The sequence below is a fragment of the Symphalangus syndactylus genome, chromosome 14, assembly GCF_028878055.3.
Source record: "Symphalangus syndactylus isolate Jambi chromosome 14, NHGRI_mSymSyn1-v2.1_pri, whole genome shotgun sequence".
In the NCBI taxonomy this organism is placed as follows: Eukaryota; Metazoa; Chordata; class Mammalia; order Primates; family Hylobatidae; genus Symphalangus; species Symphalangus syndactylus.
Window position 1 is genome coordinate 101,291,757 of NC_072436.2, and position 17,816 is coordinate 101,309,572.

Below are 17,816 nucleotides of genomic sequence, written 5' to 3' on the forward strand. Positions count from 1 at the left end.
CTTTGTGCCTCAGTTTCTCATTTGCAAGATGAAAAGAGTAGTAATATCTCATGGGATCATGACAAGATTAAATGAATTAGCATTAATAAAATGATTAGAACAGTACCTAACATACAGAAAGTGTCTAAGTATTAGCTGCCATTTTGGTAATAATAAATAATTATACCAAAATTATAGTTAATAACTAGAACTATAATTACTATTTCGAATATATAATTATAAAAATTATTATTTATTTTTAATTCTCCAGCCTAAGCACTTTTTCTTCCATTATTTAATTATTGCCTCAACTCTTTGGTGAATTTAACTTTAAACTACTCTCTTTTTCCTACTTCTGCAATTCCTGTTATGAACATGTTAAGCTTCCTGGCTCTATCCTCCAAGTCTCCTATCCTTTTGACATGATTTCCGTCTCTTTATATTTTGACCCTGCATTTTGAGTTATTCTTGAACATTATCTTCCAAATTAAAACAAGAGTCACAGAGACATGCTCTATTTTATTTATATTTCTAGCTTAAAAAAAGACTTTTTAGCTTCAGAAAGGTATGTGTGTCACATTTGAATATCTCTGAAAGCTCTTCTTTTATTCAAATATTGATTTGTGTTCTCCAGTAATTAGTAATTCTATTTTACTAGGTGTGTGTTCTGATTATTCTGCCTATTTACTCTAAAACTACCGAGGGACCTCCTCCTTTTTTTTTTTTTTACATGTGCCTTGGTTTTTGTTTGTTTGTGTGTTTTGTTTTAGCTCACTGGGGCTAAAATGTGACTGTTAAGTATTTTAAATGGCCAGAATCCTATAAATCGTAAAAGGCAAATGGATCTCTGGCACCCCAGGCTCAGCAGTGTAAAGAGAATCTGTCAGTCCTGCTGAGATACCTGGAGGAAACTTCTCTATTCACTGACCTCTCTTTGAGTCCATAGATCTCTGAAGACCAAGCTCTTCCCTAGTTCCACTGATTCTCCCCTCTGGGTTCCACTGCTGTTCTCTAATCACTACCCAACCCACAGCAGGGAGGCCCCACACATGTTCCTTTTTCTGGGACTGTGACAGAGCCTAGGGCTTCTCTTAGCGCCAGTTGCCTCTAGGTCTGAGCATCACTTGGCTCAGCAGAAGCAAAAAGCTTACAGTTGAGAGTGGAGGAGGGAGCCTCTTTCAGCTTACCAGGTACCCAGAACCCACGATTTTCTTTTTTTGTTTGATTTGAATCTTTAGTTCAGATTTTCTTAGTATAGAGAAAGAGGTATGGTTAATTTTTTCCCAAACTGCCAGTGGTTTCACCAGAGTTTGTATTTAAATATAAATTTATATAATCACCTACACATTTGAAATGTTACCTTTTTTTAAATATAAACATGTTTTTCAGAAAAGTCAAAAGGAAATGATCAAAAATATCCAAAGATAATGCTTGATAAAACTTTTCCTTACTGTGAATTTGCCCTGGGACTACAAAAAGTAAGAAATGTCTCTCTAAATGTGACCACTGGCAAAGGAGGTCTGTTAAAGAACCCAGGAAATGGCATAGTAGAGTTCTTTTGGAGGGAATGTGGTAGTGACCCACAGTCTAAGTGACCCCAGTATCCAACCTGATCCATTTCCCTCCTTGGAGCTTGGTACCCAGAGCAGTACACAGACAGCTCAGCCTTGGGTAGGCCAGTGCCACTAAAAATGAAATTTAAAAATGGGATGTTTGTTATTTATCATGTTTACTATAAACTGTTCTCCTTCCTACATATCATAACAAGGAAAATCAAGTTCTATAAATCTTAATTGTTGTTGTAACTATACAGAAATACTTCTCTACCTCAGCCTGTGGCTACAAGTGTCATGGCAAGAAAAGGTCCTAAGGTAAAATAAAGCCATTTAAAGATACTTCAGGTCAGATTATGTCACTGAACACAGACCATGGGAGAGAAGGAGCACAGTGTATGGCACATTTGAGATCCTAATAAAAATGGGTTCTCATAATATTAACAATTTTCTACAAAATTTACATTTAAATTTTTCCTTCTGCTCCTTACTGCCCCTTCATGAGGGATTTGTATGATATTCTCTTTAAAATTTAGTACCAGGGGAAGGCTTCTGTCTCTTGAAGAACATTTTCTTTCTTTCCATTAGGTACCATATGGCTCTGACTGAAACCTGGCAGTCCACTGAGGACTCTGCTTCCTCTATAGACATAGCAAGTGGTGGATGTCTTTTCTCCCCTATCTCGAGCACCACTGGGCCTGACAGTGGGGTACGTTCCTGCTTGCTCCTCCTTGCCCCTTCTAGACAATTGTTTTCTTCCGTCTGCCTAGAACCTCACAGTGCCTTTGAAGCACATGCCATCAGATCACCCCAGTCAGAGTTCTCTCCCTCTCATTCCTGTAAGAGTACAGGCCATTATCCCGTCATGATTCTTTGGTCTCTGTAACCACTCAGTAACCTGCCTCTTCATTTCTTGGCTTCCCTATTCATCTGCTGTAGTCACATCCTAGACCTTGTCATACCCAGAAGGGTATCTCTTCCAAAAATCTCAGTTTTTTTTTTCTCCAATACAATTTATTATTATTATTATTATTACATTTTAGCTTGCATTTACTAAGTGTCATGGAAATATTATACTCAAAGTAACAGAGCTCCAGAGAAAGACCATTAACTAAGAAAGAACAGTTTTACTTTCTTAGCATTCTAATTAGCCTCCTTGCCTCTGCACCACAGATGCTTGTCTTCTTGTAGTTGTTACTGTATAATTGTCAAGCCAAAGCTTGAATTTACATGTGGCATCGGCCTGGTATTGATAATTTATATTCAGGAATCTTGTTCTTAACCACCTCCTCTTTCCTGTTCACTTCCTCTGCTACCCGAACACAAATCTTTAACCCCACAGGGCCCTCCAGTCATTTGACCAGACCCGTGTTCCTTACCACCTGTGCTCATCCCTCCTTCACAGCTTGGATTTTTAAAAGTTCGATCATTATAGTCATTTCCTTGCCCATACTTTTAACTTTCTTCTTTTTTTTTTTGAGACGGAGTCTTGCTCTGTCACACAGGCTGGAGCGCAGGGGCACGATCTCTGCTCACTGCAAGCTCTGCCTCCCAGGTTCACGCCATTCTCAAACTCTCTTCCTTCTTGTTTGACTTAAATAATAGAATCAGAAGAGAACTTCTGCATGTTCTCCTCACCAAGTCTACCAGCATACCAGAATCTATGCCCACATACTCTGCCTTATTGTCGTTACAATAAGGGAGCTGTTCTTGTTCCACGCTAATACTTGTGTGCCAGATTCCATTCCCTGTTGTAGACTTAGGGATTTTTCCTTCTACTGGGTCATCCCCATCAGCATGTACACCTGCTGAAATATCTTTCAACTTAAAAAAATAAAAACCCTCCCCTGAACCCATCTGTCCCTTCAGCCACCACCCCTTTAAAAAGTAATCTTTCCTCTTGAAATATCGATTCCTCAAGTTTTAGGTTTCTTTTATAATATGTACTATGGTAGTCTTAATAATACCAAATTAATATTTCTGTCTGCAGGCTGGTGCATTTGTTTTAGATCCAATGTGTGGACTTGGAACAATACTTTTGGAAGCTGCTAAAGAATGGCCAGTAAGTTCTAAAGTTTGGTAAAGCAAGCAGTTTATCTACTTCAATCAGTATATGTAGTATAATCACCAATTATTTACAAGTAGAGTGTCTGGGGATTATTTTTAATTATATGAGTTATTATTCACTATACTCAAAATAGATTATGAAGGATTAATGAAATGCTATGTTATTTCTTTATTTACTATGATAAATTTAGGGAAATATGAGAGAATTCTAATCATTAGTCATGACCTAGATTATACTAATACTCAAATTCTTTAGACATTTGTCATTGTAAAATGTTAACAGATTTTTAAAATTTTAACAAAAACTTTACATTTTTTGCTATTATCATTTTAAAAGAATACCCTAAATGTGTTTTGACCTGAATTTAAAATCTACTAATTTCACTTCTGTCATTTGAGAAAATATAAGTAGATTTTCTTAACTACATAAAATATGTAATAATTTTATTTATGCTTAAAATATTATTTCCCCATAGGATGTGTATTATGTAGGTGCTGATGTCAGCGACTCACAGTTACTAGGTACTTGGGACAATCTGAAAGCTGCAGGCCTTGAGGATAAAATTGAATTACTTAAAGTCTCTGTTATAGGTAAGATACTAAAAATGCAAAACAATTGAGAAAATGAACAATGTAAATATATTTAGAATCATAATATAAAACAAGTCTCACTATGTAAAGGTTGGTTTTACCCTTTAATATATCTGTGGGACTAATACTCAGTTTACTTCTAATAGTGAAACCTTTTTATTTTCAAAGGGTTCATAATTGGGAAGCAACAATTCTATAGTTTTCATAAGCATGTAAAGCTGACTTCTTAAAATGTGTTTGTTAAAAAAAGAAAAAGTGTTGCATCTGAACCATTTCTCATATCAGAACCAGTGATCATTTAATATACCCATAAAGAAAGCAGTGTAATAATAATTCTTTGAATTTCTTTTGAATAAATAATATGAAATGTTCTGAATTATCTTACCATCTTGCCTCACATTAGACAGTATCCACGAGATACACAGGAGTAAGCTAACCACCCATCCCAATTTGCTAAACCAGGACTTTCAGTGCTAAAATCAGCAAAGTCTAGAGTAAACCAGGACAGTTGGTGACCCTGTGAGGTAGAGGGAAAACAGTACCCTGTTTATTGAAGGGGAATCAGCAGTGACACACATGACTAGGAATCAAGTCTACTGAGGCCAATCAAAATAATATTTTCCTGAGATCCATGGCGTTTACACAATTTTTAAAAACTATTACTTGTTTTTTTCCTATTCCCCAAGTATACGTCTCTCCCTTAAATAATGAGTGAATTTAATTCCCGGGTAAGAACATTGTATTCTGTTGACAGTGATAGGTAGTAGATAGGTCCCAATATCAAAGCTATAATCAGGAGGAACAAAATATTGTTTAAAAAATTTTATTGTAGGGGAAAAGTAGTAAACATGAGTATCAACAGAAGAAAATACTAGGATAACTTGCATAAAAGCATAATAAAGCATCCCCAAAGAAGAAATTGTCTTGTTGATTGAGATCTCATAGTTGTTTGCTGCCAGTGACTTTTATTTTTAAGCCTTTCTGCCAAGGTTTTTAATAGGACTCTGTGCAGGAGACACAAGTTTGGAGAGCAAACTAAGGGGTGACTAGACTGCAAGCTTTCATGATCCCTAATTTCTTTAAGAATGCTATTTCTTTGAAACCATTAAGAAAACTGAAATTGCTTTGTAAGTTGTTCCAGAGCAGTGAGTTTTCAATCCCTTTACATTCTCCACATCACCTTGTAGGCATGAGGGAGGGAGTACTGAGTTGGCCATTGGACCTCTGTCGCACTCCCAGCTTCACTTTTATGTATTTTCACTTTAGGGGGCATTTTCTAAAAGGTTTCATTTAAAAAACAGTCAGAAGTGCTCCACTGTTTGTGTGTGTGTGCTTTTTAAAGGTTCTCTGTGGCACCAGGTAACTGCATAAATATTAGTTTTTGAAAGGATTCCTCTTAGACTTTAGTGAGGGAAGGACAGAAACAAAGAGACTAGTTAGGAGACTGTTGCAACTCCAGTTATAATGCAGGTAAGAAATGACAGTGGCCTGGCCCTAGGTGGTATTCAAGGAGGTGTTGAGAGAAGGTCAGATATACATCTGGCAGACAGAGCCAACAGAATTTGTTTTCAGATTGGATGTGGACTATGAGAGAGAGAACATTCTAAGCTTTCTGGCTTGAGCAGCTAGAGGATGGAGTTGTCATTACTGAGATGGGGAAGACGGATGGTGGATCAAGTTAGAGTTTAGGACCTGTTAAATTTCACACCGTTATTAGACTCTTAAGTGAAGGTGTCAAGTTAGTACCTCAGTATACAAATCTGGAGTTTAGGGGATCACCAGGATAGAGAATCACCAGTATAGAGAACATTTAGTTTCATGAGATCTCCAAGAGAATGACTGTAAGTAGAGAAGGGAAAGGGGACTGAACCTTGGAGTACTCAGATGCTTGGACTTCTGGAAGGTGAGCATCTGGTAAAGGAACAGCTGGTGATGTAAGAGAGTAAGAATCCGGGGAAGAAAGATAGATCAGCTATGTCAGCTGCTGCTCATTGGTGGAGTACAGTGAGGCCTGGTGACTGCAGAAGTCAATGGCAGCTTCCCTGGAAGGGCTCTTGAGAGAATGGGAGGAGATAACTTGAAGACAACTAGTTTAGAGCATTCTCTGGAGCAGTTTGGCTAATGAGGAGAGCATAGAAATGGGACAGTAACTGAAAGAAAGGATATTGGGGATCAAGCAGGGGTTTTTTTGAACATAGAAGTTAGAATTTTTTTGTACATAGAAGTTAGAATTTTTTTGTATATAGAATGTTTGAACTCGCTAAAGAGAAAGATCAAATGAAAAGGAGGAATTTGGCATGACGGAGGAGAGAGGAGAATCACCTGTCTACTATATCCAGGACCCTGAGAAAGGATAGGATCAGTGCATGAATGGTTGGGCATGCATTTCTAGGAGTAGGGGAAGGCAGAGGGAGGAGAATGAACCTTAAAACAGGTCACACCAAACCGGCAGTGGACATCAGTGCACTCTTCTCTGCTGTTGATACTGGAGATTATAATTCTTATTACAATTTTTTAAACTCTACACATTTGATAGGTTTGCTTAAATTTACCTTTCTTTACTACTGAGATAAACTTTTTCATATTATATCATTTGTAGATGATTCTTCTGTGAATTGTTTTTAGGATAACTTTCTGGAGGAAAGAATAAATCATCTGTTTTAGGTTATTTCATCATCACAACCTCTTAATATTTAAGTTTCAGTCTAGGAGGGACTATTCGTCTTGCTAATACAGGGGCCAATTTTAACTAATAATTAGCCCTTTATTGCACCTACTTCAGAGGTAAGACATTCAGGCTAGATAAAACCATTTATTTTCTTCATTAATTTGGTTTTTTTTTTATTATTATACTTTAGGTTTTAGGGTACATGTGCACAATGTGCAGGTTTGTTACATATGTATCCATGTGCCATGTTGTTTTGCTGCACCCATTAACTCGTCGTTTAGCATTAGGTATATCTCCCAATGCTGTCCCTCCCCCTACCCCTACCCCACAACAGTCCCCGGAGTGTGATGTTCCCCCTCCTGTGTCCATGTGTTCTCATTGTTCAATTCCCACCTATGAGTGAGAACATGCGGTGTTTGGTTTTTTGTCCTTGCAATAGTTTACTAAGAATGATGTTTTCCAGTTTCATCCATGTCCCTACAAAGGATGTGAACTCATCATTTTTTATGGCTGCATAGATTAAAGACTTAAATGTTAGACCTAAAACCATTAAAATCCTACAAGAAAACCTAGGCAATACCATTCAGGACATAGGCATGGGCAAGGACTTCATGTCTAAAACACCAAAAGCAATGGCAACAAAAGCCAAAATTGACAAATGGGATCTCATTAAACTAAAGAGCTTCTGCACAGCAAAAGAAACTACCATCAGAGTGAACAGGCAACCTACAAAATGGGAGAAAATTTTTGCAACCTACTCATCTGACAAAGGGCTAATATCCAGAATCTACAATGAACTCAAACAAATTTACAAGAAAAAAACAACCCCATCAAAAAGTGGGCGAAGGACATGAACAGACACTTCTCAAAAGAAGACATTTATGCAGCCAAAAAACACATGAAAAAATGCTCATCATCACTGGCCATCAGAGAAAAGCAAATCAAAACCACAATGAGATACCATCTCACACCAGTTAGAATGGCCATCATTAAAAAGTCAGGAAACAACAGGTGCTGGAGAGGATGTGGAGAAATAGGAACACTTTTACACTGTTGGTGGGACTATAAACTAGTTCAACCATTGTGGAAGTCAGTGTGGCGATTCCTCAGGGATCTAGAACTAGAAATACCATTTGACCCAGCCATCCCATTACTGGGTATATACCCAAAGGACTATAAATCATGCTGCTATAAAGACACATGCACACGTATGTTTATTGCGGCACTATTCACAATAGCAAAGAATTGGAACCAACCCAAATGTCCAACAACAATAGACTGGATTAAGAAAATGTGGCACATATATACCATTAATTTGGTTTTTAAGAGCTCTAATTATAAACACAATTTAGAGTGTTGAGAAATATGAATCCCTTGTTTAAGGGATCTCATGCCTTTTTACTATAGGAATTAAGAACACTTACCAACTTTAAGAGTCACACCAAGTATGAATCCTAGCTCCACCATCGTTTTTTCACCGTATGGCCTGCAGCAGAAAAACTGGACCTCTCTTTATTTTCTCATCTGTAATATGAAGATTATAATACCACTCCATAAGGCTGTGATGAGGATTTATTACATAAACGCACAGAGTATAGTGTCTAACACACAGCATGAATTAGTAAGACATCTGTAAGCACTGGTATGTTGGTATACCTAGGAAGTTAGTAATAATCATTCCTATTATGACTTACATTTCTGCAAAATCAGTCTTCAGACTCTGTGTGCTTTAATGACTTTATTTTTTCTACCTTTTTAATAAGCATTCACTTTGTTTTACGACCCTCAACTAATATAAAAAGAAATTGTCTTAGCTGGGCACAGTGGCTTTATGCCTATAATCCCAGCATTTTGGAAGGCTGAGGCAGGCAGATTAGTTGAGCTCAAGAATTCGAGACCAGCCTGGCCAACATGGTGAAACCCTGTCTCTATTAAAAATACAAAAAAAAAAAATTAGCCAGGCGTAGTGGCTGTAGTCCCACCTATTTGGGAAGGGGAGGCAGAAGAATCGCTTGAACCTAAGAGGTGAAGGTTGCAGTGACCCTAGATTGTGCCACTGCACTTCAGCCTAGGTGACATGGTGAGACTCCATCTCAAAAAAAAAAAAAAAATCTTTTAACGTGAATAAATCATATGTATTTATTCCTAAGTTTTAATCATTATGAAAATTTGGAATCAAATGAATATTGTGTTACAAGTTTTCTTAGGAAATAGCAATTAGTCATTAGTTAGGCTTTTTTAAATCTGCAGATATATTTACATTCTCATTATAAGATAGAAACTATAACAAACAGATTTGAGCAAAAGAAACACATTTATGATTTAATTAAAATGGCAAAATTATAGCTAAAAGGAAATATTTTCTTTCCTTCCAGTTAGGCATTCTGTAGCCTGTCACACATCACTTAAGTGTAGGTTTATAACAAGATTATTAGCAACAGCTGTGCTTTGTTCTCAAGGGTTTCCACTCTTGTAGTAAGATGGCGTGCTTTTTTCAGGACACTCATAAGCACCACATAATATGGTGTTTGCATTTTCTTTCATACTGGTTTGTTTTCTCCTCTGCTGGCTTGGCCTTGGTGTTCTAGCCAGGTGTCTTATGGCCCACGCCGTATTCTGCAAGATTCATGAAGCTGCCAGGGTGCCCATTTGGGAAATCAGAGGGAAATGTGGAAAGTGACCGGGTAGGTGTATATGAAATATGTGTAGAAAATAGGGTATAAGTTCAACATAGAGAGTAGTTCATATGTTCTTGCTGCTAAAACCTTATCATTTATTATATGGTATAAGTCCTTTTTTATTGTTCGGTAACACTTCTATTTTGTAACAAACTCTTTCAGAAGACATAAGGTTTTAAAAATGCATTTTTAGTGAAAAAGTAAGTATTGAGCTTCTATTTCTTAAGACAGCTGATGAACATATAACTTGAGTCAATATTTGTTGGTATTTACAATCCTACTGTGAAGGCCATGGCGATATCACTGACCAAATGAAACAAGTCTGTTTATAGAGGGATCTAGCATTTATCTTAAAACTCAGTAGTTCTTAAACAAATTTTTTTGTTGTTTTTTGAGACAGTCTTGCCTTGTTGCCCAGGCTGGAGTGCAGTGGTGCAATCTCAGCTCACTGCAACCTCCACATCCCAGGTTCAAGCAGTTCTCCTGCTTCAGCCTTCCAAGTAGCTGGGATTATAGGCACACACCATCACCCCCAGCTAATTTTTGTATTTTTAGTAGAGACAGGGTTTCGCCATGTTGCCCAGGCTGGTCGCAAACTCCTGAGCTCAGGCAATCCACCTGCCTTGGCCTAACAAATTTACAACAAAAAAACAACCCCATTAAAAAGTGAGCAAAAGACATGAGCAGATACTTCTCAAAAGAAGACATCCATGCAGCCAACTAACATACAAAGAAAAGCTCAACATCACTGATCATTAGAGAAATGCGAATCAAAACCACAATGGGATACCATCTCATGCCAGTCAGAATGGCGATTATTAAAAAGTGCAGAAACAACAGATGATGGTGAGGTTGCGGATAAAAGGGAATGCCTTTACACTGTTGGTGGGAGTGTAAATGAGTTCAACTGTTGGGAAAACAGTGTGGTGATTCCTCAAATATCCAGAGGCAGAAATACCATTTGACCCAGCAATTCCATTACAGTGCATATATCCAAAGGAATATAAATCATTCTATTATAAAGATACATGCACACAAATGTTCACTTGAGCACTATTCACCATAGCAAAGACATGGAATCAACCCAAATGCCCATCAATGATAGACTGGATAAAGAAAATGTAGTACATATATACCATAAAATACTATGTAAACATAAAAAGGAACAAGATAATGTCCTTTGCAGGGGACATGGATGGTGCTTGAAGCTGTTATCCTCAGCAAACTAACGCAGGAACAGAAAACCAAACACTGCATGTTTTCACTTATAAGTGGGAGCTAAACGATGAGAACACATGGACACATGGTTGGGGGACAGCACACACAGGGGTCTGTCAGGGGGAGGCGGGAGGGGAGGGAGAGCATTAGGAAGAATAGCTAATGGATGCTGGGCTTATTACCAAGGTGGTAGGTTGATCTGTAGCAAACCACCACAGCACATTATGTAGCAAACCCATATACCCTGGAACTTAAAAGTTGAAGGAAAAAAAATAAAAACTTAGTAACTCTAAGAATGCTAGGCCCAAAGCCAACGATTTATCACATGCAACTGAAGAAAATACGTTTAAAATATCACTCTGTGAAGTATGACTTTCCTTTTAGATCAAGTGGCTATTCTTCTAAATTTATTTTGCTCTTATTCAATTGTGAGTTTTGTTATGCACCTAAGCAAAATGAAGCTGGTACTGTTAATGTGCTGGCTTCCTTAGCAGAAGACCTTTGCAGACAGTTAAATGTTGCCAGTTTTGTATCAATATCATCACATGATTTAGAAAGATAATCAGTTAAGTCAATTCCAATAGTAGCTTTGTTTCTTTTTTTACCCTAATTCTTGGAAATTTCATAGGGTTTTTTTCTGTCAAAGATGCAACTTCTTTGTGAATGCTACTGTGAATTCAGTTTGGCATTGCCCACCTGTGTGCTTATGCATTACTTCCGTGGGCCACAACATCATGCTAAAAATTAATATTCTTACTAAAACCTATGGAGCAGAAATGCACTTGAAATTTAATGTTATACCCATATAATTCATAATTACCTCCAAACAGGCTGCAGTGTCTGTTGAAACAGACACTTGTCAAAATAATTGAATTTTGTTTTTTGTTTAAGACAGAGACTTGCTCTGTCACCCAGGCTAGAGTGCAGTGGTCTGATAATAGCTTACTGCAGCCTTGAACGAACTCCTGGGCTCAAGCAGTCCTCCCATCCCAGCTTCCCAAGTAGCTAGGACTGTAGGAGGTACTCATCACCATGCCTGGCTAATTTTCTTTTTTAAAAAAATAGAGATGGGATCTCACTGTATTGCCCAGGTTGGTCTTAAGTGATCCTCCCAGCTCAACCTCCCAAAGTGCTAGGATTACAGGTGTGAGCCACCCCATACCTGGCCACTTTTTTTTTTTTTTTTTTTTTTTTTTTTTTTTTTTTTGAGACAGACTCTCACTCTGTCACCAGGCTGGAGTACAGTGGTGCAATTTCGGCTCACTGCAACCTCCACCTCCTAGATTCAAGCAATTCTCCCGCTTCAGCCTCCTGAATAGCTGGGACTACAGGTGCATGCTACCATGCCCAGCTAATTTTTGCATGTGGTTTCACCCTGTTGGCCAGGATGGTCTCGATCTCTTGACCTCATGATCCACCTGCCTTAGCCTCCCAAAGTGCTGGGATTACAGGCGTGAGCCACCGTACCCAGCCTTCTTTTTAAAATATACACAGAATAGATGAACTGCAAACTATTTGTGATGAAGATGACCGAATGCAAAAAAATACTTCTGCATAGCAATACTTGCTTTCTTTGCTTGTCCATCAGTTGGATTTTAAAGTGTAAGCCTTCAAAGAATTACTCTGTAAATCAACCAAAGTGTCCTAGGATGGTGCTATAAATTTTACCAAATAAAAAAAGTTGCCTAATTTTGATGGCATTTTATGCAGAATATACTGGAAATCTATAATCAAAGGAGTCAACAAATGAAGTGCCAAAATACATTAGCTTTTGAATTTTTTGGTGAATTACAGTTGTTAAAAACAAAGCTGGCAGCAGGAAGACATTGATCATCTTTCCCTAAAAACATGAAGAAATGAACAAATTATTGAAAGCTCAACAATGCACAAGACTTAATTATGAAATTCTGTAAATATTCTTTGGATATGGTATGGAAAGAATCTCCTGATGACTTTCCTTATTGTAATTGGATAAATTTGTAGTCTAGAATGGAATGGAATGGAATGAAATGGTGAAGGCCTTAATTTTGTATCACCTAAATTTGGTAAAACAATTAAAAGAATACTAGAGATAATTTGAGTTTTGTATTGTGAACATATTTGTCAAAGGCACTGTCATTGGAGGGACTGTGAACTGGAGGGCTGAAATATTTACCCTTTCCATATGAAAAAATAGAACTGAAAGTATACTTCGTTTACCAGAACTCGTTCAGATATTAGCACTGTCGGCAAATTATTTTTTCTCAAAAAAAATAGTCTTTTATTAAACTTAAAAATTTCATTTTGCACAGATATGTTTTTAGGGCCACCATAATAAACCAATTTATTGGATAATAAATACTTCAAATATTTCAAAGCATATAATTTTCATATAAAATAACTAGCATAGTTATTTCTAGCATTCTCATCTCAGAAATATTCATTTAGACTATAAATGGTATGGTGACCCAATCCAGATGCCAGACTGCGTTTTGCATGTTTAAGACTAATGTTTATGGACTTCTTGATTAAGATGGCAGATCAAAATTTCATTGAAAGCTTTATGCCCTCTTGTACTTACTGAAAAGAGAAAAAGAAGAGTACTCATCAAAGAAAACAAATTCAGCAACCAAACAAGAGAAGGTCATAATCTAATGCAATAAACCTCAAAATATATTTTGGCCACAATAAAAAGAAAATGTTATAGAGCATTTGACAATAGAATAGTGGTTATTTACAAGGTTCTGAGATGCTGTTTACAAAGTTACCAAAGCAAAGTGTAACCCAAAAATATTATGCCTAACCAAAACATCATCTTAAGGACAAACATTTTGAAATATGAAAAAGTTCAGAGATTTCACAACTAAGCCCTTTTGGGGAAAAGTATTTAATCCAGGCATTAAGAGGTTAATTGGCTGAGAAATGGAGAAAATAAAGGCAAAATGATTAGTGATAAGGATGAAATTAATTTAACTGTAGAACTAAGTTTAAACAATTATGGGAATTACTGTTAGGAGACAGAATATGAATAATATAAACCTGGACAATAGAATAAACAGCAGAAAGAACAAGGAACAAAAATAGGAAGAAGGATATGTTCAATTTTATAAAAGTGCTCAGTGAACCTGGTCTTTAGTTTAAATATATGCATGAAAAGACATCTTGAAGGCCCATAAATCCCTTTGGAAGAAAGCATCTTGGGGCCATAGTCCTGAGTTTTTGGAAATTTTTACCCATTTTTCTCCTGGAAGTAGGAAAAATAGGGCAGTTTTTTCTTCAAAAAAACTGGTATTTTAAAACTAAATTTTTTTTCATGTTCTTCAATCATCCGGCAGAGATGTAAAAAAGAGATGATTTTTACTTGTTTTGAGCTATGTTTCTATTTCAGAATCTTAGCTCATTAGTTACAAGCAAATTTTTTGTTCACAAGCAGTATTCAAAGCATCTAATAATTTAAAAGATTTTACTGTATGTTGAATCGTATTGGTCAGGTGCTCATGGTTCTAGGAGTATCTGCATCTAAACCTATGGAGATGGGGACCACAATCTGTTTTACAAAGAACTTTCAGTTGATTCTAATATGCACTAAGTTGTAGTTTCCAGGTGGTAGTGGTGCTACTGCTATGGGGACCACACTTTGAGAACCACTGCTAGAGGAAAGGAGAGTAGGAGAGAGGCCCACCTAGAAGTAGTTGCCCTACCTCAACCTTGGATGCCCAAGAGTGAGGGAGAAGGGGATACTGTGTTCTGCAAAGCTTTTTTGAAGGATGGCACGCTGGTTTCCACCTGGCTGTCATCTCCCATTTACATCAGAGAGGGACATTATAAATAATGACCACAAAGCAGCTAACAGTTACTGAATGCTCACTTTGTGCCAGGCCCTGTTCTAAATGTCTTCTATATATTACCTCTTTTATTGACTTGTGAGGTACATAATCTTATTCTATTTTACAGATGAAGAAACTGAAGCAGTAATTTCCCAAAGTCCCACAGTTAGTGAGCAGCAGAGCCAAATGCAAGCTGTCTGACACCAGAGCTTATGCTTTCAACCACATCAAGAAAAGCTTTGATTATTTTATGCTCTATTGGAAGATGACACTGCTTAGTTCTGGAGATTTTTTTTTAAAATTATTCTCTTCCATCTATATGAAGTTTATGTATTCAACTTCTAAAATTATTTAAAGCAGTTTAGCATATTATGTAATATAGAGCAGCAAAGTTCCCAATAAAAATGGAGACCCAGAAGAAAAAAATCAGTGTTACTAAACCTGGACATAATAGGCAGCTAACTTATATGTAGGTACTGTGTTTGTGTGTAGCGTAAGGTGAAAGAAAGACTTGGGGCCGGGCGCGGTGGCTCACGCTTGTAATCCCAGCACTTTGGGAGGCCGAGGCGGGCGGATCACGAGGTCAGGAGATCGAGACCACGGTGAAACCCCGTCTCTACTAAAAACTACAAAAAATTAGCCGGGCGTGGTGGCGGGCGCCTGTAGTCCCAGCTACTCGGAGAGGCTGAGACGGGAGAATGGCGTGAACCCGGGAGGCGGAGTTTGCAGTGAGCCGAGACTGCGCCACTGCACTCCAGCCTGGGCGACAGAGCGAGACTCCGTCTCAAAAAAAAAAAAAAAAAAAAAAAAAAGAAAGACTTGGGATTAAATTCAAAAGTAAATTACTACATGCTTCCTCATAAATAAAACATTTGAGAACTATGGTTGCCTTCATTGTCTATTTATTGTCTTTAGTCATTTTGTAAATGGATGTGTACTATATCAACACCCTAAAACCATGAGGTTAAAACATAACTTGGAAAAAAGGAATTCCTGTCTCAGCTTAAAAGAATATTATCCTCTTTTTTTCGAACAGTCTACTCTTCTTCTATTAACCTCACATAAGGGTTAGAACTAGGAGAGATCTAGCAAGTAGTCATTAGACTTTCCCAGATTATAAAGCACTTTTTGCTATTAAATTTTCTACCAACAGAAACTTTTGATATTTAGTGAAGATTATTTCTGCAGTTAGGTACTATTCAAAATGAAAATTGGGACATTTGTCTTATGAGTATTTAACTGAATTTAGGAGATGGATGAGAAGTAAAATAAGTAAAAAGTGGAAAGTACATCTAGAAGATGTGGATGTTAGGGTAGAGTGTACTGTGTTACCTTTTGATAATGTAACTTCTGAGAAGAAGACATGAAGGTAATAAAGCAATTTAGAATTAATCAGACAATAATTTTTAGTGATAATCATTGTGCTGATTATTGATTATGTAGCCTTTTCTCTAGTCTTAGGACTTAATAGATATTCTTAACCTTCCAAGTTCTCTCTTAAAAATACAACGATAGCTGTGGATCCTCTCCCTCAAAAACAAGTAGATCTAAACATACGGTTTTAAAATGGGAAATGAAAGTTGTAGAATATAATTTTGTGGAAGATTTTTCTAGGCAACTTAGTGGAGCTAGCAGCTTTCTACACAAACTATATATTTAGAGAATTGAGTTTTCTGGCTAATGTTAAGTTCTGCTTAACTTACATTTTATTGTATCTGAAAAACCAATTTTCAACGAACAGAATACACTTAACTGTATCATTTATCATTAGTGATTGTGAAAGCATTTTGGGATCTTGTAATTACCTTAAAACAATATTAGCAACCCTAGCTTTTATCTGTTACGCAAAAATAATCCTGTGTACTTCAATTTTCTCATTATTTGAGTTGTAAATATTTGACCCTACTGTAATAGGATTCTCTGATTTCTATATTTCAGAATTGCCATTGCCTTCAGAAAGTGTTGATATTATTATTTCTGACATTCCATTTGGGAAAAAGTTTAAGTTAGGAAAAGACATCAAAAGCATTCTACAAGAAATGGAAAGGTAAGTTGTTGAATTTATTTTCATAATTTTTTTTAGCTACTGGGCATTTAACCGAAATACATCATAGCTCTTCAGTTAAGGTATGATTGCTTTTTAGCAATTTCCCAGAGTTTTTGTAGCTTAATTTTCTAAGGTTTTAAGTCAGAAGTTTATAACAAATAAATGTTATCCATATCATCTTACACTATAAATTTTATTCAGAAAAATATTAATTTTCTATTATGTACTGAGATTTGAATGTATGAAATAGTGACCTATATTTCAGTCAGTGGTCTGAAGCAAAATTTTACATACGTGCTTCCATCCCTCACAAAAAAAAAAAAAAAAAACCTGCCTTTTCTGTGTTAATCCCCCAAACTTAACAGATGAGAATCTGGGGCACAGAAAGATTAACTTTCTTATAATCACTCCGCTACTAAACAACAGAACAGAATTCTGTTACACAAGGAACCTTCCATAACATAGAATGGGCAACACCTTTATTATTTATTGTTGTCTTTGTCCATTTTCTGTTGCTATGAAGGAATACTGGAGGCTGGACAATTTGTAAAGAAAAGAGGTTTACTTGGCTCATGATTCTGCAGTCTGTAAAAGAAGCACAGTGCCAGCATCTGCTCAGTATGTGATGAGGGCCCCAGGCTGCTTCCAGTCATGGCAGAAGGCAAGCCCGGTGTGCAGAGATCACATGGCAGGAGAGGAAGCAAGAGGGAGAAGGGGGAGGTGCCAGGCTCTTTTTAACAACCATCTTTCCCTGGAACTAATAGAGTGAGAACTCAATTATCACCCCTCACAGGGAGGGCATTAATCTATTCATGAGATATCTACCCACATAATCCAAACACTTCCCATTAGGCCCCATCTCCAACACTGGGGATCAAATTTCAACATGAGGTATAGGGGGACAAACATCCAAACTATAGCAGCTGTGAAATGAAAATGTGAAAGTATTCATCTTATGGTTTCTAATGACCTAAGGGAATATAATTCAATGGAAGCATTTCTTTGAGAGATTGAAACAGTGAGGCATGGATATGCATTTTTCTGATGGTTTAAATTGGTAAAGAAGAGAACCTAGAATGCATACAGTTATGAATGGACATGAATATAAGAGGTCAGTTGATATTGTCTAGCTGGGCATTTGATAACATACATTTCAAGAGCCTGCTATGTAAACAATGGGTCACCAATTTAAAATATGAGCCATGTGTT

At 36.9% G+C, this 17,816-nt stretch overlaps 1 protein-coding gene across 5 annotated transcripts in view; it reads left to right on the forward strand.

The window, feature by feature from the left end:
- The window catches only part of THUMPD2 (THUMP domain containing 2), a 50,825-nt gene that overhangs the window by 20,687 nt on the left and 12,322 nt on the right, over positions 1 to 17,816 (forward strand). For all 5 annotated transcript variants that reach the window (XR_008650704.2, XM_055241294.2, XM_063618126.1 and 2 more), the window contains 3 exons: positions 3,523 to 3,594; positions 4,076 to 4,190; positions 16,499 to 16,607. Coding sequence is in view for 4 of the 5 variants with exons in the window: in XM_055241294.2 (XP_055097269.1) it covers positions 3,523 to 3,594; positions 4,076 to 4,190; positions 16,499 to 16,607 (296 nt within the window). In the remaining variant the exon portion in view is untranslated. The remainder of the gene's footprint in view (positions 1 to 3,522; positions 3,595 to 4,075; positions 4,191 to 16,498; positions 16,608 to 17,816) is intronic.